Genomic DNA, 24,630 nt, shown 5'->3' on the forward strand with positions numbered 1-24,630 from the left:
TTAATGGGTAAACACAATGGAGAGGAGATGGACTGGATACTATTATCCACTAGAAAGTTTGGTTTAAATCGTTTAGAGAACACAATATCCATATCAATGTCAGAGTGAGAAGCGTGGCTCAACAAATATGTCTGAAAAACTTCATGTTGACATTGTACACTTTTCTGGCAGGGTAGACGCCATATTTAATTATTAAAGAATTAAAATGAGGCAGAAGTGCCCTCCTTTCAGTAGCTGTGTTGCGCCGTAATTTTCCAACACCTTTTCCAGGGTGTCTCCAGATTCTTTTTTATTTAAAAAGATGAATTTTCTATTTTTCTGAATGTCAACTGAATGTCAGACTTTCGATACGAAGTACAGAACGGGCTTTTCCCTCACCGCCTTTTCATTTGTGAAAAATTAAATATGGCGTCTAGCCTGAATTAAGGTCCATAACAAGGATTTCGTATTGCAGCTGTTTGAAAGCTCGGGTATTTTAGTAACTGCATTTTCAGAGCAGGGTTCTGCTTGCCTGGGCATCCGCTATCTGTTAATTGAGGCGAGGGAGAGAGCAGTTACTAGACCTGTCAGTGTTAATCAAGCCTCATCTCTTAACACAAGCCGCACTTTGCAACGGGCTGAAGATTAATATTCCGACCGAAACAGATGATAAATCATTTGTACATAATTAGCGCTAGGCAAGGTTATAGCTGACACGAATTTTTATCTTAATTACGGGGGAAATTTGTTCCATTAATTTAATTTGTCGTGCACGGACGCGCCCGCGCCTAACTAAGTTAATCTTACACCTGTCAGTGCGCTGCTGAGGTAGGTTTTGTCTCCAAAAGCTAGTTAGCTAACTTGCTGTCTACTGCATCCTAAACAGCAATCTTACAAACACAGAACTAATGCTTCTTCGAATCTTTTCGAAGTTGACTCATTTCAATGAATCGAGTGAACCGGTTCACAAATCGTTCACAGCGAATCGTTTAGATCAAAGGAGCCGACTCGTAATAAACCGCGAGAATCGAGTGAACTGGTAGACTATTAAAATCACTGAAAATGTATCAGACTGGTGAGCTTATCAAAGAAAGAATATAAAAAATCTTACGAATAAAACCAACAAATATGAAGACTGTAGGCAACCTGACGATTTTATAAGTTAATTTTTTTAGGTTTTGTTTTTAACAACCGAAATTAAAACACAGACGAAATTGAGATTTTAATGAATAGCATTATATTAAAATTTACAAAAAAGTTTTATTTTAAAGCTAATAAATGTAAACTGGCTTGAAGCCTAGGCTATGTAAATGCAAATTATATTTAGGATCGTTTTTGATAGCCTAAGCAATTACTAATGATCTGGACCAAATACAACTGCAATAAAGACTCATTATTTAATCAAATAGCCTAATTAATAGGCCTACAATACAAAAATGGAAGTAATTTTTAAACTTAGGTAATTTCACCATGTCATGGCAAAAAAAGGTGACAAAAGAATATATGAACCACTGATTTGAACAGTTTTCAACTGGTTCTTTGAAATGAACTGTTTGAAAGAACCGATTCGCGGAAATGAGTTGTTGGCTTTCCGTGACTACCTGCAGAGCGTCAAATGAAGTTTTTAGATTGTCAGCATGGTCAAGATTTTCAACTAACTCGTTGAAAACCAATGCATCGACATTTCTTCACAGCATATCTGCCAGGATAGGTTTAAATCTGGGCATGATCTGTCACAGCGAAGCGTTCAGTCTTCACATTTCTTCCGAAAGCCTTCTCCTAAACTCTAGAGGAACCAGTTATTTTCCCATTCAGACCAAAGCAGCGATACAACTAAAATATAAATTAAGACTTGAATCAAGACTTTCAAAAGCATTTTCCTCACTTGAATAACCCTTTAATTTCTCTCAATCTAACTTCAGTAAAACATAAATAAATAAATACGTAAATGACTGCTAATATTGTTCGATCCCTCAATTAAAAACAAACTATGCATTCAGTGACTTGATGTTTAACCAGTCAAAATCACCTCAGGGGAAAGTGTGTAGGCCTACCTCTGAAAGCTCATCGGCAAAAAAGAAGTGTTGACCAAAGTGTAGGACAACAGTGCTCTCTGCTGGATTTAAAATGTATATAGTTTACATTTCTCTAATCTGTAGGCTCTGCTATTTTAATTCCCACAACTCAAAGAGTTTGATGAATTCTGACTTTATAATTGTATCGGATATTAATGCAAAATAAATAGATAAATAGTAGTTAATAAATAAATAGTTTCGTAGAACAAAAACAATTAGAAGATCCGATTAATTTACTGTTTTGTCCAACTCATCTGCAGTGTTTTGGCGCCCTCTGCTGGACATTGTTGAAGGCATCGCTTAAAAACACTAGGACACTCAATTGTAGTTTGACTTCTCAATGTTCGATTTAATAGCAAGGTATATTACATTATAAATCTTCCAAATACAAGTACAACTGAGAAAAAAATGCATTTATGAAATACTGCAATACTGATTTAGTACAAACATGAAATAATGGAAAAAATAAACACTTTTTTTCGTATTCAAAACCTTGTGCAGAGTCATGTCCTCTCAAATATAAACAAAACAGCTCATGAATTTTATGTCCTATATTAACATTTTATCATTTTGAAAATAATATGCGTATATATATGCATTTTGTGAGTTAGTGAACTTAAAGTCGTTGTAAATACTGCTAACATAGCAAACTGAGAATTGTGTTAAAATGTTTATGCAGAGAGGAAGAAAGTTGCATCATGAAATTAGGCTTTTGAAGTGCAGTTTTTTCAGCATATATAATGTTCAGTGGAGAAACCATCAAGTATTTGAGCCAAAGTTTTGTTGACTATCAATATGAAAGAGAAGCTTTTATTAAAGAAAAAGAAGAGATTCATCTCAGATGTTTTTATCAACCATTAAGGATAAGAAAAGACTCATTATTGTGCCTTTTAGCCAGGCTATTGAATTTTTATGTTTTCTTATTGTTTTCTTGACTGTTTGTATGTTTTATAAGCAAAATAACCATTTTAAAACCCCACTTTTGCCCAGTTTCATGTCTCCGTTCATGTGAATATTCATTTGATTTTACAGTATCAGCCTAATTATGTGCACAAATACCTTCCCCTTCAATATTCCTTTACATTCATAAACGAAACCAGATTGGCTAAGAGGTAAAGATGGACAGAGATGTCAAACTGTCGTTCTAAATGAGAAAGAGTGCAGTATTGTACAGGGCTGAGTTATAGTCGCTGAGAGGTCCTATAGTGTGCTTGTTCTCCAGTCTCACAAAAGAGGAATCGCTGTCCTCCTCATATTTCGTCTAGGTAGAGGGTCACACTTGCTGCCTCTCTCTCAGCAGGAAGAGGCACTGATCTTCTCTGTTACTTCAAGATCTGATTTGGCGACAAGAAACCGGAGCCGTCCTCCCCCCAGACGAATCAAATCCACAGCACTGTGAGAAGCAGACAAAGCAGGATTCAAATGTCAGGGTTAAAAGAATTTATAATTTATAAACATTTATATTGCAAAGGATCATGCCTGGTGAAAACATTACGTTAACACTTTGCAAACATTATCTGCTAGCCGAGCACTGACCTCTGGTAGTCTGCTCCAATGAGACTGGTCCCATTCACGGCCAGGATTCTGTCACCAATGCAGAGTCGCCCATCTGCAGCAGCTGGTCCATCTGGAATCAGTGTCCTGATGTAGATTCCAGGAGAGTTCAGAGGGGTATGCTGTGTATCGAGAGAAGGGGAAAACAGAGAACTGTTTGTTGCCTTTTCTTACAACAGAAATACGGAATTGTAGCAAAAGCATCAGTTCCAACAGACTAGTGTTTTACAGCTCATAATATCAATCAGAATTTTGTGTAAACCACAATCAGACATCTGTCCAGTAAATAGAAATTGATCAGCATAAAATGTAAAAGTCTTTTGCTGTTTTATAATAAAATTTTAACACAAGCTCTGTACTTAAGCTGCCTTCGTGTCTATAAATAAAATAATATATCTTAACTTGTCAGTTGTATTTGTATTTATTTTAAATGAGCTTTCCACAATTCATTATTCAAATGCAATGCTATGCTGTACCAGGTGAGCTACTGAGCAAGTTTACTGCATCAGAAAAGACATTATTCTAAAGCTGTTATGTGATTAAAATGTCAAAATGATGGAATTAATTAGTTTACAAATCATGCAGGATGATAAAAATGTTTTGATATAATTAGATAGAACTGGAAAGGAAACACAAATAAAGCAATATTATTATTATTTTACATCTGATAATGTATTCATAATTTGTGTGAAAAGCAATACAATTTATTGGTGTTTTATTACCACCAGTGTTCATTTCAATTCGAAATTGCAGTGAATTGTTTAAAGGGGTCCCACTATACATTAGGTGACTTAGCTACTATGCACTTACATCAACAATGAGTACAATGTACCTAATATGTACATATTGTATTGTAAAACACTTTTCTTCTATTGATTTGCGATTTTATATATATATATATATATATATATATATATATATATATATATATATATATATATAAAAATTAAGTACAATGTAAAAACGTGTGTGCATTGTGTCAAATTATTAATTAAAATGTAAGGCCACCTAATATAAAGTGGGACCTATTAAGGTATGTTTTTTGGATGTATACACACATGTAGGTAGAGGCATATTTTTTCCTCTGAGCCTACAGTATATGTGTGAGCATCATGCTCTCTAGGTTTTGCAACAAATCTATAGTGCTATGGGTTATATGCATAGACCATTGACCGCCAGTGTTAAATTTCAGCAGAGCAGTACTGCAGAGACTCACAAGCCCATCGATAAGTCCCATTCCCAGGCCGTAAGGTCCTTTATCCAGGTCCACTACAAAGACGGAACAGATATCATCAGAGTTTGGGGCCAGATGAGAGACAGGGACAGGGAAAGGAAAACCACAACCACTCAAAGGGCCTGGAGTGAGGCAGGGATAAACAAACAAACACACACACACACAGGACTCAGTGCTCATTTGACACACACGCAGACTCTACACACACTCCGTAGTCGGGCCAATAAACAAAATCAATATGTTCTCAATGGGAAAATGCATCTGCTGCACATGCAAACAAAGTTATTAAATGATGCAGAGAGTAAACACATAGAAAACTGACAGAACTATACACATTGAAATCTGTTCATATGTTTATAAGAAATAAACACATGCATTCACACATAAACTCATTCAAGTGAAATAAAAGAAATGTACACAAATCAGATATGATTATATGTCTGTCACTGAATAATCAAAACTAACACGTGCAATCACTAACAGAGTCATTCGTATTACACAGTACATTTTCATATCTGCATTGTGTGCAATATCTTATTAATTTCCTTTAATCACAATAATGCAATTAACAAAATATAGCAGCAATGTTTAATTTTTCGACTCAATAGTACTCTTTTTCTATAGTGTTAATCTTTTGTAATATAGTTTTAATATTTTCTAATATGCCTCTAAGAAAAGCCAGCATCTTAATGGCATCATGCTCCAGGAAGTGAGTTTTTGGTGAGAAAACTTCACTATTAAATCAAGCATTAGTCTCTTATAAATAAATACACACTGGTAAGTGAAAGTTTTTATTATTATTATTATTAGTTTGTCTTTGGAAAAAGATGTTGTTTTAATGTTGTTTTCATCAGCTGTTTGGACTCTCATTCTGACGGCACCCATTCACTGCAGAGGATCCGTTTGTGAGCAAGTAATGCTAAATTTCTCCAAATCTTTTCTGATGAGCATCTACATTTTGAATGGCCTGAGGGTGAGTACATTTTAAGTAAATGTTCATTATTCCTACAAAATCATCTTAATATGTACTGTATAACACGAATGATCCAAGAGACAAAATCTAGCAGAAAGAACACACACATCCACGACCCTAAAGGCGTTTTTGACTTGCCTTCAATGCCATTGCTGATGAAGCCATTGATTTTCTTGTGCTCTGGAGTTGAACGCATGCAACCATTGGACTTTGTGTGAGAGTGTGTATGTGTGTGCTCTTGTGGGGCATGCTCAGGGTAGTGGGCTGGATTGGACTGTGTGTTGGAGTGTATATACGTGTGTTCCGGATATAGGGGCGTATTAGGTGGAGTCAGTATACAGGAAGAGTCTGTCGCTTGGGTTTGGCTGGCGTAACGGACGCTGGTCCCGTTTCTGTAGTGAATGCTATGTGGCGGCTTGTCTCTGGGACGTTCCTCAGCTCCAGCTCCCTCTCCTCTTCCACCGAGAACCGCAGAAGAGACCCGCACCTCCCCCTCTCCCTCCCCACGCAAAGGAGGTGCTGGATGGGGACTGGAGTGAGGCTGAGGAGGCTCACGCTGGAGAACCGAATAACAATGTTATCATCATTTTATTAATATCCATATTTTTTTACAGAGACAAGCAGGAGTTGACAACAAAGGTCAAACATGTCAGTTATTGCTTTCCATGTTTGTCTATTTAAGAATATAATGCTATGATGAGATTTTAAAAAATGGAATTTTTAAAATGTGTAATTTTGCTTTGGAGAAAAGGACTTTATATTTGTATTATTTTCTACAATTTTAGATGACACAGTTGCACCACATTTGAAATGAATATGGTGACTCCCATATAAATTAATAGGATTGGATGCCCTGTGCTGAAAACCCACAATAAATTGGATACAGTTTATTATCTTCAATTATTATAAAAATACATTTTTTATTAACCTTTTAATAAAAGGTTTTTAATAGGGATGTGCATTATGTTTAATTTCAGCTGCATGAGTATCTGAACGATAAATCAACATTCAGTACACTTTTGGAGGAAGAACTTTAACTTAATTATACCATATGGCAGTTAAACTGATTGCAGAAACAAATAAACAATGAAATAAGACTGGGATAATCTTTAAACAGTGTTGCAACACTGGAAAATTTGTAGCGTTTCTTTGTGGACTGATTTACACATGGCCATAATTTAGCCGGCAGCTTCTAATTAAACACCTAATCTTGTAATCAGAATAATAATGACTATCATGTCTAGAATTTAAATCATAGTGTTCTGAGTTACAATACTTAAGCTAGTTCACTTTTTTTTTTTATAATGACCAACAAAAGCCAGATGTTGATGAATATATCTTAATAATAATGTTTTTGAGCAGCAAATCAGCACATAAGAATGATTTCTTAAGGATCATTTGACTTTGTATACTGGAGTATATATTAAAGGGATACTCATCCCCAAAATAAAAATTTTATCATTAATCACTTACCCCCATGTGGTTCCAAACCCATAAAGGCTTTGTTTGTCTTCATAACACAATTTATCATATTTTAGATGAAAACCGGGAGACTTGTGACTGTCCCCGTCGGAACGCAACAAGACCACGCCCCCTTTTTTGTGTATTCATGTGGTCGGAGGTAAGTCAAAAAACTGATTTAGTGACGTCATTACTGCAGGAACTAGAGGGCTGTAGTCCAAACGGGTCGTTCGATGTAGGCGAATTCTGTTAAATAAAATATTTCGCTTGGCATTGAACTTTGAGCTTTAGAATTTTACAGATATAATTTATACTCTAACAACAACATTACAGACTAACTAAAGTTTAAAACATGGGATCACGAGAAACGGGACCTTTAAATTGTGTTCCGAAGACAAGCAAAACTTTAGGGGTTTGGGGGTAAGTGATTAATGACAAAATGTTCATTTTGGGGTGGACTAATCCTTTTAAATAGTTTTTACTGTATTTTTGATCAAATAAATGCAGCCTTAGTGAGGAGAAAATACTTTTTTCAAACGTTTTAATGATTTTTTTCAAGAAGTTTAAGGCTGCAGCGTTTTACTTGTATTTTATTCAAAATTTACCTGAGAATCCTGACGGTCTGAACAGCCATTAGAAGGATAGCTCTTGGAGCGAAGACCCCAAAGGAAATGACGAACGTAAAGTAGTTGACGGTATATATTGTCCTCCACACTGTCACTCTCCAGGTCCACCTTGAATCCAGCACTTGGCAGCACAATAGGAGGATGGTTCTCAAAACTCTCTAGCAGATCAACTATTGAAAATACACAATTGCATAATTTACACTGGACTGCACAAAGTCTCTGGAAATAAAATCGACAGTACTTATTTATATTCCTTTAATGTGTCTACCTGTTCTGTAGATATATGCTTCATCTTCACTGCTTGGTTGCCAGATTGGTACAGGAGCGAGCTCCGCCATTTGCTGGTACTGAGTGAGGATTCTGTGTAACTGCACCGGCTTCAGAGATGGATGCTCTGCACACAGAGCTTTCCAACTCATCTACAAACAAACACACACACACACACACACACACACGCACGCACACACACACACACACACACACACACATAGGGCCCTATTTTAACGATCCAAACACAAAGTATAAAGCGCAAGGCGCAGGTGCACTCAGAGCATGTTCAAATCCATTTTTGCTATTTTAACGACGGAAAAACGGCTGGCACACCCGGACACATGGTCTAAACGGGTTGACCCTATTCTCTTAATTAGTAATGGGTGTTCTTTTTTTTTTTGGCATAATGTGCAATAAACCAATCAGAGACTCATCTTCCATTCCCTTTAAGAGCCAGTTGCACTCGTGCCATGACGGATTTGCTGTTTACACGGTGGAATTTGGCAAGCACAAAGACAGAACGCATCTCCGAGATGAAACGGAGCTGCTCGCGTGCGAGCAAATAGATAGACTAATTCTGATACATGTGATGACTATCCATTATGACTTATAGGCATTTACATATACATGTTCTGTTGTGTGTCCCTGTGTTTAATAAGCAGCGTGTACATGTGTTGTGGACACGCCTATGCTAACACGCTCTTTAAATAACAAAGAAAAAACATTGCGCCAAACTTTACACCCGTTTGAGATTGTCGATGGCTCAGTCTATTTTCAGCTCTTTAAAATAGCAATGCACCTGAACACGCCTCTTTTTTTTATCAACACGCCTATGAGCGCGCAAATGAGCGCAAATGCATATGCGGGAAAATGCGAACTGAGACTAGCAAACACAAGGCGCTGCGCCTTGGATAGCATTGCGCCGGGTGTATTATAGGGCCCTTTGGGTTTCCATGTTTCAAGGGGACATTATGGGGACATAGATGTAATGGTTTTAATACTGTATAAACTGTATTTTCTATCTCCTTACCCTACATTTTCCCCTAAAACTACACCTCCCACAAAACTTTCTCCTATTTTAGATTTTCAAAAAAGATAATTATGATGATTTATAAGCAACCTTTCCTTGTAACATACAAACACACAATACATTTTTATTATTATTATTTTTTTTTTTTTGGTTGTTTCGCAAATAACCTTTCAGTAATCAGTTCTTAAAATAGTGATTTTTTTTCTCAGTGTTAAGAACCTTTTTTACTCTAAAGGAAAACAAATCATAATTTTAAGAAGTTATACTACAGTCAAGCTATCTAATAATTATTTATATAGTGTACACTACTATAAAATTTACCATAAATTAGTTTTTCTGTCAATTGTTTTTTTAATTATATATTTTACTTTATTTATAACAATAAAGCTTATATTATCAGTGCAATATTGAAATGATTTAGTACATACAGTCTTAAAATTATCTGAAAGAACCTGATTTACTATATAAAACAGATATAAAATTGATATGAACTGCATTACCTGTGAAAGCTGTTGTGGGGATGTGGCAAGGATGCTCACAGCGCTACAGAACTTGGCAAAGAATTTATGAGCGAGATGACTGTGCCCCGCCCCTTTTGCCCAGTCCAATAGCATCTTGACACTAGCCTGGATCTGCGGGACCCGAGAACGCTGAAACCAACCACGAGTGGGGCCTAAAACACACATTTACACACAACTGTTATGCAAAGGATGCATATGAAAACACGAAAGACTTTTCAGAATCATGGCATACTGTAATACTGGTAATAAAATGAAGATAGTTCCAGTGAATAGGCACAACTGTAGTCACAGTTTATTACAGTACTACATGTCAAATTGTGTGAGCGTAAGAGGGTGTTTGTGTGTAAGACCAGCTCTGATCCTCTGTCTGTTATGACATAAAGAGGATTATGGGTGTCTGGAGAAATAATCTTCACCTGACCATGAGTAGTGCACACAAAAAATACATATGTTTCATACTACCCTTTAAAAAAGGAAACTGGTTTCTGGTTTTGCAACAAGTATTACTGATAAAATAATAATAATAATAATAATAATAATAACTATTACTGTCATTAAATGTATTATATTTAAACATACACTGCTGTTCAAAAGTTAGGATGCATTAAATTAATCAAAAAATGACAGTAAAGACATTTATAATGTTACTTTTTTATATATATAAAAATGCTGTTCTTTTGAATTTTCTTTATTTTCTGAATGAATGATTGATAAGAAATATTTCAACATCACCAAATCAGAATTATTTCTAAAGGAGTATGTATTGCTAAATTAAGCTATGCCATCATAGAAATAAATTCAATTTAAAATTATATTCAAAAATTTTTTTTTATTGTAATATTTCATTATAGTTTTATATTGTTTTTGATCAAATAAATGTATATATTTATCTCAGTGAACATAACAGACGTTTTCCAAATAATTGTAATATTTCAATCAAATAAAATATTAAAATATTATACTTATAATATTAATAGTATACTTAAATGTGTCACTAATTAAAATCTCACTTAAAAAATCTTCCCTAAAATATTAATCAATTACTTTATTAACACTGAATTGATCAACCTGAAGTTAAGCAAGCAAACGATGACTCACTATCTTACATCTTTGTAATTCTGCTGTTTTTGTATTAGAAGAGCAGTTTGGACCTTCTGTTTAATATTTCTTGTCATGTATCATGAAAAAATAAATACATAAAGTAAATATTTATTCCCTAAGAACTGATGGAGAAAGTCCATTGGCTGGCAGGTTACAGTATCTTCAACTCTAGAGGGCAGAATGAATACTTTGTTTCAATTCATCAGTTTCCAGTCTGATATGTCTTCATTTGTAAGTCTTTCACCCCTTTTTCTTCTGCCTGCACTTGCTGACTCACTGCCTATGTCCTGTTGTTGCCATAGCAGCATGCTTAATTAAAATATATGACAGTAATATTTGCGAGTGTCTTTTGAGTCTGTGTGTGTGCTACACAGAAATCAAAGGGGTAAAAAGATTCTAGAAGCTGAGCTTGAACAAACCTTTATCGATGAGTTGATTGAAGAGTGAGACGTTGGTGAAGAAGAAGAGGTAGGCAAACATTTGACTCTGAATCTCTGAATGGACATGGTACTGCTGCAGCAGGTCTGATGTAGTCTGAAACACACTCACCACCCTGCGAACCGCCTCTGGCATCACACACACAGCACACACACACACTCCAACAGCCCGCCGGCACTGCTCTGATGCAGACTCCGTCCCAAATGGGTTACAGTCCAACAGCCCGGGCAACACAACGTACAAGGTCTGGAATGTGAAGAACAGCCATTTGTTATAATAACATGAACACCCAGACACCTATAGACACACATTATATACTGTACAGAGCTGTCAATTTAATGTATTATCTAACAAAGAATGATTAATTCCTTAAACACTGTCCCCATGACATTGATCAAAAATACACTAAAAGCAATCATATTGTTAATTATTATTACATTTTAAAATGACAGCTTTCTTTGTAATATATTTAAAATGTAATTAATCTCCTGTGATGGGAAAGCTACATTTTCAGTCATTACTTCAGTCTTCAGTGTAACATGAGCATGTGCAAAATGCATATCTGTAATATATATATATTTATATATAAATGCAGAATTCAGTCTGGCCGTAAAGAATGTACAGTAACATCTTTTTGCCAATGTCATATTAAACAGCTAGTTTATCCAAAAACTCAAGAAAATGTCCTCACTTACTCACACTTGTGTCACTCCAAACCTGTATGAATTTATTATTTTACTATTTATTATTTTATTATATACTTTTGTCACTTGATCATTCTAATAATGGTCAGAATATTGAAAAACTTTCTAATACAATAACTCGATGAAACATAAATAGTTGGTATTCCAGGTGTGTACAGATGTGGTATATCACCCACCCACCCACACACACACACACACATATATATATTATGCAAAGCCTGCCTTGTATATAGTTACTGTAAGACATGTATTTTATAAATAAACAGTAAAAAATAAAATAATTCTAATAGGCTTATTTGGTACTCAGAAACATTTCTTATTATGAGCAATGTTGAAAAGAGTTGTGTTGCTTTTTATATTTGTGGAAACTGTCTTTTAATAATTTGTTCTATAATAGAATTTTATTTTAATGCACACTGATCAAAATAATTAAATATTAATTTATTTCTGTAAAAAAAGAAAAGAAAGGAAAACCAAAATACTTATTGAACCCGAACTTTTGAATGAAAAGTAAATAAAACTAAAACTAAATTGACCTCCACATCCACTGTTTGTAACAATTATTAAATATTTTTACTAATTTGGTACAATAACGTGATTTCAATTATCATTTTATTATTCAAAATACTAATATTTGATAAACTGCAATTAATTCAGGAAATTTAGTAAATAATTACTATTAACTACTATAAATACTATTAAGTACTGTTACTATTACTAACTACAACTACATTTGTGAATCAAAAATGACAGACAGGCTACAAATAGGAAAAGACAATGAGGACACGAGGTGGAGGAGAAGAAGACCTTAAGACATACAAGCAAACCAGCAGCCACACACACATTAAATAATTCATTCCCAGCAGCCCTGGTAACATCCTACAATGGTGCGCCACACATATAACGTAATACTACCCTTTACCTTAGTGATGTAGTAAACACACTGCTGAAAGGTGTACATGATCAATTCCTCCAGGATGGTCATAGCTTCTTCGTTTGCTGATATTGTTGCTGAGAGGAGAGATTCTTTAGATCCCGCTGCAATAAGGGACAGAAAAAAAAATACTATTAGACCAAATGCAGTATTTGCTGTCTTTTACACCTCTAATCCTCCTGTCTATTTAATGTTGGACCCTATAAACCCAGTTCTCAATCCATGCAGAATGTGCTTCATACCTTTATCATCCATGAGCTCAATAGTCTGCATGAACGCAGGTGATTTCTGCTGGATAAAATACAATATTTCGATGGCATTGGACATCCAGAAGAAAATGAACTGGAGATCAGGCACTAGGTCTGAGATGCTGAGCAGAGACAGCGAGGCTGGATCTTGACTGTATAACCACACAAAACCACACATTCATCAGCCTTCAGAATTAGTGACGGCCTATTCAGCAGCGCATGACCTTAGAGTGTCACGCGTTCAAAGTGCACACATGTGCGTATTATAAGGCGGAACATGATACTCACTGCTGAGCTTGCTTCTGTGCCAACTCCTTTGTCTTCTCCTGCGAGACACAGACACCGATGGCAATTAATGTCATCAAAGTTTAAATAGCTTCACGTGGGAGGTATAATACCTTGGTATCGTTTCTACGTTTTCAGACTTTTCGTCCTTGCTCTTTTCTTTGGCTGGTTAATATTGGCGCTGACGGCTGACCTTCTAATATTGGATTTTAATAATTAATGAGTTTAAAGACATTCATTAAATGCTTCAGGATAGTTTCATTGGGAATCGGTTAAATGGATGTTCACAAATGAACACTATTCAACTAATTTTGTAGTGTTTAAATCAACATAGGCGAATGCATTTGTCAACAAAGACAAAAGGGCATGTGAGGTGACTTGGAGTCCTGACCCTCACTGCAGAAAATCATGAGTGGGTCATCTGGGATTTATCCTCATCATGCTAATGCTTTTGCAGTGCATTATGTGAATAAAAAACACACTTGCACTTGGACATTGCAAACATGCAGTATCTAAATTCTAAATATATCTAAAATGCAATGCAATATCTAAAATCTAAAGTGCAACATTGTAAATCAATCACTGGAAAGTCATAGAGACAAAACTTGCTTTGTTTGCCTTTCTATTATTTTCTTCTCCCATATTGAAATACAATCAGCCTCAGTGACATGATATCGACTACAGTGTAACAGTTGGAGCAATTGTGGGAAATACGTTTTAAGTTTTAGTGAGCATTGTATGATGGTAAAGGTAAAAATATTGTATGATGAACAGAATTAATGTTTATTTCCCTGAAAAGTACAATATTTTGATGCCAAACTGGATATTTCATTTATTTGCATTGGTTGGCGTCAAATATTTATTTCTTTACAAGCCCTGCAAATGACATGCAGAAAAAATAAAATAAATCAGAATTAGTTTCCACAAATGAAGAATTTGTTCCCTAGTTTTAGTTAAATTGTGGTCATGAATTAAGATGTTTTTTGCTCATTTAAGTTAATCATGGCCACTAGAAAAAAAGAGAACAAATTATAACAAACGTGGCCATTATGTACTACAATGGGCAAACAAATGAATAAGATGATCAAACTAAAATGATGGAGCAAAATAATCAAACAGGAAACACATTCCAAATTTATGGAAAGTAATTCTTAAATTGTGGCCACAATAAATACATTTTATCCTCATATCGTGTCATGTCAGACACAAACCAAATGGATCAATTAGCCTAAATGAAATATCCAATATAGCAGTATATTGTGCATCCATACATTTCAGGGAAATTAACCTAAAATGAACTTACTTTTATTTGTCTCTGCACATTACATTTGTATAGAAGTATTTTAAAATGGAAAAAATAACACAAACACAACTAAGCAGTTGATACTAACCCATGCAATGGTCTGAATCCTCTTGGCAATTTTCAGCAATAGTTTACCGAAGCTGCCAGGTGGAAATGTATTTGCTGAGTGCTTGATGCATAGACAAAGCAAATATGCTGGTGTCAGCTTGTGGTCATCTCCGCTCGGCTCAATAAGTGTCAGCACCCGGTTCACCAGCGCATCCTCGTGAGCCCGCTCAAATTCCAGCGCAAGCTTTCGTTTCTGTGTACCTCGAGCAGGAGCCTTAGATCTGCGCTGAGACACCACTGGTTCATGTAATACGGCCCCACACATACGACATGCATCCCCTTTCTCAGGCACACTCCCCGACTCACTATCGCATAGTCGTGCCAGCGCCCGAAGTCGAGTGAGAGTTTGGGGAGGAAGAGGTTTCGCACTTAGTGGGTCTTTGTACAGAAAGATGTAATGAGCACCAAAGGACAGCAAATCCCCATGATGTAGTGGAGTGGGCCGCTCAATACGTATGAAGTTAACCAGTACATTGCCATGAGCGACTGGCTCCAGAAGTAATCGCTGGTCCGAGGAAGAGCGCCGTTGTGGTGCACGACGTATTCGGCAGTGAAGTGGAAGCACATCTGGAGATGACAGGCAGATGTTTGGCCGTGCTGATGCTGTTTCCTGACCAACTGTGTGTTGCTCTCGATTCAACAGGTAAACCAGGCAATCCTGACAAAACGAAAAAAAAAAAGAAAAAGAAAAACAAACCATACAAGACTCAACAATTACTCTAGAAATACAAGACAGAAGCATTTACTTTTTTTTTTCATTTTATGATGTAGTATAGTATGCACTATATTTAAATGTTTGGGATTGGGACAATTTTATGTTTTTTTTTTTTTTTTTACAAAAAGTTTCTTTATGGTCGTTGAGGCTGTATTTATTTATAAAAAAATACTGTAACAACAGTAATATTGTAAAATATTATTAAAATGTAAACTATTTAACTGTTTTCTATTTTATTATATTGTAAATCGTAATTTACTCCTGTGATAGCAAAGCTGAATTTTCAGCAGCCGTTAGTATAGTCTTGGTGATTTTTGCTTTTACCTGTTGGTTGTACCCTTGAAGGAGCAGCAAGTGTGGTGATTGGTAGAGAGAGTGTTTAACTCCGCCCCCATCTCGTTCTTTACGTGTCTCAGCGTCTCGCGACGAGCGTGTTCTGATTGGCCCTGGGAGGGTGGAGTAGTACCGTTTAGGTTCCTCACCAGGCAGACCCACCAAGTTAAGGCTGGTTTCACTGAGGCTGCGGCAAAATGTGGAGCCGTGCTGGAGTGTCATTGTTCCTTTAGCGCGGTTTCTTTGTAGCTTCTTTGCTTGAGCATTGATATCTGTCGGGGAGAGAAAACCACTTAGGTAATTGTGACTCATTGTCATCAGCCAAAAACTATCCATATGGGGTTTAATTGAACAGATGAGCTTAACAAAAGATACTGACTCAAAATTGTTTGTTAAAAAAAAAATTATAATAAAAAAGAAAATAACTAGAAACATCATAAAATACATTTAACCTTGTGCTGTCTGTTAGAAGTTACCAGTTTTCTTAAATCATGATAATATACACAAGTATTTAAAGAATTAGAGGACAACAGTGCACAAAAAGGAGTGAATGATGGAGGTGAAATGCAAAGTGTAATAAAGATAAACATTTTAGGTTGTATGCCTTGCTAAATAACCTAATTTTAAACAAAACTAGTGTATGTTACGAAAAATAGTGCATACGTCATATTGACTTAATGGTATGGTACATTCGGTGCTTTTTAGTAATATCTAAGCTCGCATACCCATTCAATGTCTAGAGGAAAGAAAAAAAAAAACATGTAAACATATTGCAAAAACCTTTTATTTAGTTTGTTCCCAAAAGAAAATCATAAATTCAATAAAAAAAATTGGAATGACACAAGGGTGATTAATTGAGGACATTTTCTTGATTTTTTGAATAAACTAGCTCGTTGACCTTGGCAAAAAAGATACTAGGCCTATATTCTTTAGGCCCAGACTAAATTCTGTATTTATATATATATGTTTTACAATTATACATTTAGCACATGCTCATGTGACACCAAAGAGAGAAGTAGTGGCTGAAAATTCAGTCATTGTATCACAGTAATACATTATACTTTAAAATCTATTCAAATAAAAACAGTTGCTTTAAATTGTATAAATATTTCACAATATTAATGTTTTACTGTATTTTTTATCAAATAAATGCAGCCTTGGTGAGACTTCTTTCAAAAACATTAAAGATTTTAATTATTTTAAGCTAATTTGGAATCTTATAAATAGAAAATAGTTCCAAATATATAAATTCAAAGGCATGATGAAGTAAGCGTAATATTCTTGCCCAACTGGGACATGCAATGAGGGATGTGACTAATAATTGCATAGGGGGTAATACATGGTGGTATAAGGCTAGCTATAGGAAGTCAGCACTTGATTAGTTCATGAAGCAATGCGGTAAATAATGGGTCTGCAAAGTAATGGTATTGTATATGGAGGTGGGGCTGGTGGCTGACACCATACCTGAGGACAGTCCCCACCTTTAACAATAGTTGTACAGGGCTGTATCAAACGCCAGCCCCGGGGGGAGCTCCGATGGCATCTACCATGCCCACTTCTACTCAAGGTTGAAGATAACACAGGGGAGTTTGTGTGAGTCCCTGGGCATGGGTAAACATCACAACAAATCCAAATCACCAATAATAATAATAATTATAATTATAATTATTATTATTATAAAACATGAATATATACACATAATTCTATTCATTCACTCAATCAAGCAAATTTTACCATTATCCTCTATTTACATTTTCTTGTGATGCAACACAGCATAGATGTTGTATCTGAGCTACTATTAAACGCCGTCTACACTTTTAAAAATAAAGGTTCTTTAATGGCATCTATGCTTTCATGAAGAATCTTCATCATTCATGGAACACTTTCAATGCACAAAAGCTTCTACATAGTGGAAAATTTTCTTTAGAAAAATATTCTTCACACAAACTAAAAATGGTTATTTTAAGAACTTTTTGTGTCTGTGTGTGGGAGGGGGGGGGGTTCTTCTATGGCATCACTGTGAAAATTAAGATTATTATTATTATTTTTAATCTTTATTTTTTTAACAATGTAGAATTACATGTGATTTTGGCTCTATAATAGATTCTACAATTATTTTTATAGATACTAGAAGACACAGCGTTGACGTGACAGCAACCATTGGTTATTCAAGAAATCTTTGATATAGGAATGAACTGGAATAGGTTAATTTAATTATCGTTCTACAATATTCTGACATGGTGCTAATGCAGACATAACTGCCAATCCAAACCTATTATAAAACGTGCATGTGTTGGTAAATACCTCAACGCTATCCATAAAGCCCCCAGCAGCATCTGTCACTGAGTAATACAGTATGTGTTTGTGCAGATGGTGTGCTGACTTGCAAATGTAATCACCCAACCCTTCTCCACCTTTAGTCATCTGTGACCTTCATAAACCCTTGATCTAAACGGCCCACCCTCTCACCCATCACTGCCCTTTTGATTGACTGTGAAAATCACTAGACACATTCATTTTTGGGAGGAAAGTCCTAACGTGAGGAGCAGCAGCATCTCTTCCCATGAAGAAACAGCAGGAGACTAAGCCAAGTTTAAGAAGACCACTCTGAACAAGCTTAATGACTACGATCCCCAAATAAGCCCGTGGCATTTTTATTAATTAAAATGCAGTCACTTGTAGACAAGAATGACAATAAATGTGTATATACAACATGCACCCCAGGAGAAATTATTATGCACCAAATAAAACAGTAGCAAGCTTACGATAATTGGAAAAATTCCCAGGATACCATAATGCATTACTTGAGCAGATGATTCTTCTAACAAGTAAGATTAACTGAAGCTTCTAGTTACACAAACCAGGCGTTTTTAGAGCTAACTGGGAGTAGAGTGACCTTAAAGGACCAATTCACAATTTTCTACATGTCGATGTATGTTGTAACAACACAAAGCTGGTTGAAAATCGACAAACTAACCTTATAAAGCAATGAGAAATAGGACTCTTAATTTTTTATTTAAAGATAATTATAAATAGTACTGCATCCTAATCCAAACCCTAAATAAACACATTTTGCATTTTAGAAAAATAAAAATCTATATAAAAATTCTAATTAATGATGTCTCCAAAGGAAGGTTTAATCAAATATAGCCCTCTTCTAGTGACAAATTTGGCCCCAAAGTACAGCTACACTAAGAAACCAACACACACATGCATTCTCTCCACCCCACCAGGAAGAAAAGCAGTTCAACCTGAGGATAAATTATCCTGAGTAATGTGCCTGCTGATATTGATTTAACTTCCACCCTGTGTTTTGGCTCAATGGCCACCTTGTTGAATTTGTAATTTAGTACAACAGCACCCAGGCACAAACAGAAAGAGAGGGATAGAGTGAGAGAGAGAGTTACATGGCAGTGTTATGACTAGTCTGCAATAAAAAGGCACAAATAAAATAGTGAAACTGAGACCTCAATTCAACTATTGGAGGCTGGCCATACTACTGCAGATCAAATCATGCATTTATCTCTGGCACCTGCTCTGACATCTGTGTGTCGGCATTAGTGAACCTGAGCAGCCCTGAACGTCAAAGAGCAATCAAGATGTAGTGGCAGTTAGCATAGCTCCACAGTGTCGATAGTAGTGATATGTTCAACACAACTTTTATGTCCAGCTCTCAGCACTTAAAAAGAGCGAGGTGACAGCAGATTTTAAGCTTCTGTTTTGCAAATGTGGGCAACCAAATGTTTAAAAACAAGATTATCATTAAAATAAGAGAAGTACAATGTCACATTTACATTTTTTATCCTAAAAGTGTGATTAGTCTGGAAGCTAACAATTAGCTTAATATTGTTGACAACATGGTAATACTATATTAATCCAAACAACTATGGAACCTCAAACTATATAAAAAAAATAATGATTGGAAAGGCTGATCACACACCTACTGTAACTGAAAGATAAATATCATGAACACAAAATGCTTGCATTAGTTGTTTGCAACTGAAAACCATCGTACAACATTATGTTAATAGCATAATATATAAAATTATATATATTTTTTTGCTCTGTGTAAGCTATTTTTTTCACTAATGCAAGCATTTTGTGTTCACGATATTTATCTTTCCCGTAATTGGCATAAAAATACAAAATACTAAAGTGAAAAAAATGTGTGTGATTAACTGGAAAGTATTATGGTTGGAAGATTCCAATTTCCCGCTTCTGACTTATCCAATATTCTGAAACATCCAATAATATTTAACTATTAGAGCTGTCAAAGTTTTAATGTAAACATTTTCTGAATAAATTTGCATTATGTGAAACACAAGAAAAACAGTATTTGATATTTATTTGAAACATAACAGTGTGATTGATTTGGAAACTAATGATTGGTTTAATAATGTTCATGACAGTCATGCTAATACTGCGTTCCAGACAAAAATCTGAATTTAATTTATTATATAATTATAATTTCCTCATTAAAATTATTATTGTATTATTATTGTAAAAAAAAACTACTTTACTAGATAATTCTGTACTGTAACTGTTACTTTTTAAGTAAATCATTGTTATTATATTATTTTCATTTTAATGAATTATTTGTATACCATAACATCTCTAAACATTCCATAAAACGTCAAATTTTCAAATAGTTGTAAGGTTTTTGTCTTTTATCAAGTAATTATAATATAAAGTTTACATTCATTTGTCTTGAAAGGTAAATACTGAAAATACACAAAAACTTTTTGGCTCTGCTGTACTGGATTTTCCTGTTTCAGTTCATTAGAAAATACAATCACACAACAAGAACATCTTCTGCTGAGTATGTATTTCTCAGTGAATGCATTTGTGCATTACCTGCGGTGACTGTGTCCTTTTCTTTGGCTGCCAGTTCCTCAACCTCAGCTCTTCGCCTGAGCTCAAAGCGACGAGAGTAACCCTCCTTTGGCTTCCAGAGGTCCTGCAAGAGGAGGGGTTTCTCATTGTTTCCTAGCGCCCGAAGGCACTCGGTCCTCCACCGCCGATCTGGACCCTCAAACCGTCCAATCACATCACATAACACATAGCTACAAGCCGAGGCCTTGTTTAGAGAATAGCGCTCAAGTGCTTCTTTGATCAACTCTTGGGCACTGGAACGAGGCGTGGCGAGAACGCTTTTGTAGTTAGCACCGGCGCTGATTTCATCACCAAATATCTTCAGCACACCTGGTGCAGATGATTGGGTGGAAAGCTCAGCTGGATCGTCCCGTACCTGCTCAGGTAGGTCGGTCACAGAACGACGATCCCGATAACTTAGTGTCCGGTACAGAACCTGGGTAAAAGTGCGACTCTGACGCTTCAGCCGGTTTTTGGATGGCAGAGACATGCTGGCAGATGAGGAACCGTAGAACATGGTGCTGGAACTCGCATTGGTTAAAAAACTCCTAGAACTGAGAGAACAACAATTTGTAATAACTGGAACCAGAGAGCTGACAAGTTGAGTTTTGAGCCTTATTTATACATTTATATGAAAATACATATTAAAATACTAGTATTTTCACAAGCTTAATATGGTTTTAAGTATGTTATTTCTGTCTCTTGCTTTAATGTGCCAGTATGAAATATTAGGTCGCATTTCCAAGCATTCATTTGGCCATTAATTGTAATAATCCTTTGAGATTTTTGTTTGCACAAGGAGTCTGACAGCAGCCAGTGCTCCACACAGAGATCTGATCTCATCATCAACATCAGTCTGTCTGGAATAACATGAAGAAACAGAACAAACTGAGACTAAAACTAAATCCAGAAGATCTGTGGCAACATCTCAAAGATGCTTCAAAAGCCTGTGCTAGATATGCGATAAGGTATGGCTACAGGAAACTTGTCAGCTAATTTCAACTCTTTAAATTATTGTTGGTTTTAGTCAGTGGAACATGGCAGTACTGCACAATCAGAAATATAGATGAGTTTATTACACACACACACACACACACACACACACCTAGAGTCAGAAAGACGGATAGAAATAGACAGGATGGGCAAGGCTGAATTGTTGGATAAAGAAAACAGGGATGTTGCCAAAGTATATTATGGAAAATACAGCTTAATGGAAACTATGAGTAATAGATCTGGGAAGCTATGAAACAATCATTCTCAATATTCAATAATACAAAATTTACATTAAAAAATTAAAGCTGCTCATTGCACAGTGATTAGAGACAGATGGGTGATAGATAGATAGATAGATAGATAGATAGATAGACTGCAGAAACACCTTCTACAGTGTGTGTGTGTGTGTGTGTGTGTGTGTGTGTGTGTTTGAGAGAAAGAGAGAGAGACTGCATCAGCTAAAATCCCCCACTACTCGGCAGTCTGAACGGAGACCATCTGCTCGTGCGTGAAAATACTTCACAGTGCGCTCGTGAAGCCTATTCACAAACTGCATGTAGTTGACATGCCGCCCGACATTTAAATAATCTATCAGGTACTGCGTGCATCTAAAGTAATCATTCGTTCCCTTTTTGCACCCTTCTGATATGCGCATAGTTATTTAAACAAAGCGTTTTATGGTTCTTAAAGGCACAGGGCATTATATGTGAATGAATAATTTAACCTTCATAAACATTTTATACTCTACTGTAATGTAACAGAGATTAACATTTTTTAACTGACGTACAATAATGAAAGTTTCATTTTTGTTCTTGAAAAGACTACCAAAAACATCAAACTCGAGGTAGCAGAACATTTCTTACCTGTCAAACTCGTTTTATTCCCCGTTTGCTGAAGAGACGCTCATTCGGAGGCATTCATTTTAAAGGAGCGCGTCGGGCTACTGCGGGTCTCCACTAGCAACGGCGCGAGCCAACAAAGGCACCTGCTCGAGAGTCCTAATCCGCTTGTGCGTCTTAACGGTGCTCCGCCAGCCAGTCTCAGAGCTCTGATCCCTCACAAGCCGCTCGCTTGACTCCTATTATTGACATTTGCCAGTATTATTCTTGCTCATTTGTTAAATTGGCTCCTCGGGCCGGTGGGATACAGTTTAGGTCCGCCCAGTCACTGTCATGGAATGCGACAACGTCTACCTGTACAGAGTGAGGTGTCAAACATAAATCAGTATTAAAAAAATCTATCAGTGGTGTGTTCTGAATGATTTACCTGATGGTTTTATTTTTGGCCGCTCTTCTTGGGCAGTCGTTGAAGCTGTTTATCCCTTTTCCCCTTCTTTTATTTGCCCGTCTCCACTGGCTACTCTAGAGTCTGCATGCTTAGGCGTCTGCATTCCCTGAGCCGACTGCAGCCGGAAAAACCCGAACCGAGAACTCGAAGCTCTCGCGTGTCGTTACGTTTGCACCGTATATACTGTCCAAGATTAATTCAGTATTGATGTAATGAACTACATCTGGTTAGTTTCCTACAGTACCTTTCTGAACTTGAAAAAGAAGTATGCTTAATTGTATTTCATGTAGTCTACACACATTCAATATTAAAAGCCTTGCATATATATAATATAGCCTAATGTTACTGAAATAAGTGCACATAAAGGCCACATAATTGTACTTAGAGTATAGACCTACACGTTTAGAAGAACACTTTTAAAAAGTGCACTTTGTTTTACATTAAATGATTTAGCTTTAAACCATGTTTAAATAATATTTTGTCATGTTTTAAAGAAGAACACAGCCTATTTTAATGTAAGTAGCCTGATTATAGTTTTATTTAATATTACATTTAAAGTAATTATATTTCAAATGTCCTAGACTGCAACTTCAGCATTGCAAATGTGTAATTACAAATATCATATTTTTAAGTAGCGCATACAAGCTTATAAAGCAATTACCTATAAAGATGTGGGTCAAAAAATATTATTAGCTTCACCTGCATAATTGTAAACTATAGCCTAAGACATTTTCATGTAGTTGTAAATAACATGCAATAAACTTATATTATATTCTGTATGATTCTATTCTCTTCTTATTACAACAATGACTTTAAACATCCACTAAAAATATCACACCGGTTGATGAAAAGTAATTGCAGTATTTGATATACTCTACCTGGTGTCACTGAATGTGTGCAAATGCATAGCCTAGTTTGCTCTACTGAGCTATATTCAGATGGCTGTGATCCATATTTATCTACTCGCTGTTTCTGAAAAAAAAGGAGAGAACACCCATACCCTGAAAGAGAATAACTCACATTTAGAACATTCACATACAAATATGAATTAACTAATCTACTTAACAGCAGGCCTAACTAACATGCACTTCAATGTAAGATCCACACATCTTCTGTGGAGTGAGTTAATGTTTTTATTTTATTTTATTATTATTATAATTATTTTGTCTATACCTTTTGTTTGTTTAAAAGAACCGACAGGTTAAAAAAAAAAAAGCCAAAACTGTTTTACATTGACAAATTCAAAAAAAGAATGGATGTTATGCAAATGGTCATAAGGGAGATTGGGGATAGCCATTTAATATAATTTGGGCACTTTACTGAAAATATCTTTTAAGAACATGGCAGATCTCTATGCATAATTCAGTGGAGTGGAATGACTAATAGATTTATGGTTTCCCAAGGGTGTGAAGTTGGCAATCTTCTGGGACATTCGGCAGATCAGACACTCATTTAAATCCCAGGACATTTTAGCTCACACTCATTTGCGAAATGAAATGTTAGTGTTTAAATCTGAATGGGTAGAATGGATTGATCCCAGAAATAAAAAATGAATAGTCCCTTAAAGCAAATGCTTAATTCTTTCA

General features: G+C 35.7%; 1 protein-coding gene across 3 annotated transcripts; it reads right to left on the reverse strand.

The window, feature by feature from the left end:
• Positions 1 to 2,376: 2,376 nt before the first annotated feature.
• Positions 2,377 to 23,242, reverse strand: LOC127948516 (ras-associating and dilute domain-containing protein). 3 transcript variants are annotated; one of them, XM_052544993.1, is made up of 17 exons: positions 23,024 to 23,242; positions 22,621 to 22,950; positions 20,747 to 21,318; positions 17,374 to 17,493; positions 15,884 to 16,164; positions 14,825 to 15,502; positions 13,437 to 13,474; positions 13,143 to 13,300; positions 12,889 to 13,004; positions 11,244 to 11,508; positions 9,703 to 9,875; positions 8,171 to 8,321; positions 7,882 to 8,072; positions 5,954 to 6,371; positions 4,825 to 4,877; positions 3,591 to 3,730; positions 2,377 to 3,447 (listed from the first exon to the last, which is right to left on the reverse strand). In XM_052544993.1, exons 3-17 carry the CDS (start codon positions 21,279 to 21,281, stop codon positions 3,348 to 3,350), a joined length of 3,417 nt encoding a protein of 1,138 aa, XP_052400953.1. In that variant the 5' UTR covers positions 21,282 to 21,318; positions 22,621 to 22,950; positions 23,024 to 23,242; the 3' UTR covers positions 2,377 to 3,347. The 3 variants fall into 3 exon arrangements, with proteins under 3 accessions (XP_052400953.1, XP_052400952.1, XP_052400954.1); XM_052544992.1 differs by having other exon boundaries at positions 4,825 to 4,964; XM_052544994.1 differs by lacking the exon at positions 17,374 to 17,493 and having other exon boundaries at positions 4,825 to 4,964; positions 23,024 to 23,241.
• Positions 23,243 to 24,630: the final 1,388 nt, after the last annotated feature.

The sequence above is a fragment of the Carassius gibelio genome, chromosome B1 (assembly GCF_023724105.1).
Source record: "Carassius gibelio isolate Cgi1373 ecotype wild population from Czech Republic chromosome B1, carGib1.2-hapl.c, whole genome shotgun sequence".
In the NCBI taxonomy this organism is placed as follows: Eukaryota; Metazoa; Chordata; class Actinopteri; order Cypriniformes; family Cyprinidae; genus Carassius; species Carassius gibelio.

What these genes read in the sequence shown, in the direction of transcription:
- LOC127948516 (XM_052544992.1), bottom strand. Translation starts at nt 21,281, where the DNA reads ATGTTCTACGGTTCCTCATCTGCCAGCATGTCTCTGCCATCCAAAAAC. An exon ending in GCACAGAAGCAAGCTCAGCA is followed by an intron (nt 13,301 to 13,436) that starts GTGAGTATCATG and finishes GTGGTTATACAG; the next exon opens with TCAAGATCCAGCCTCGCTGT. An exon ending in TGGGACTTATCGATGGGCTT is followed by an intron (nt 3,731 to 4,824) that starts GTGAGTCTCTGC and finishes CTCGATACACAG; the next exon opens with CATACCCCTCTGAACTCTCC.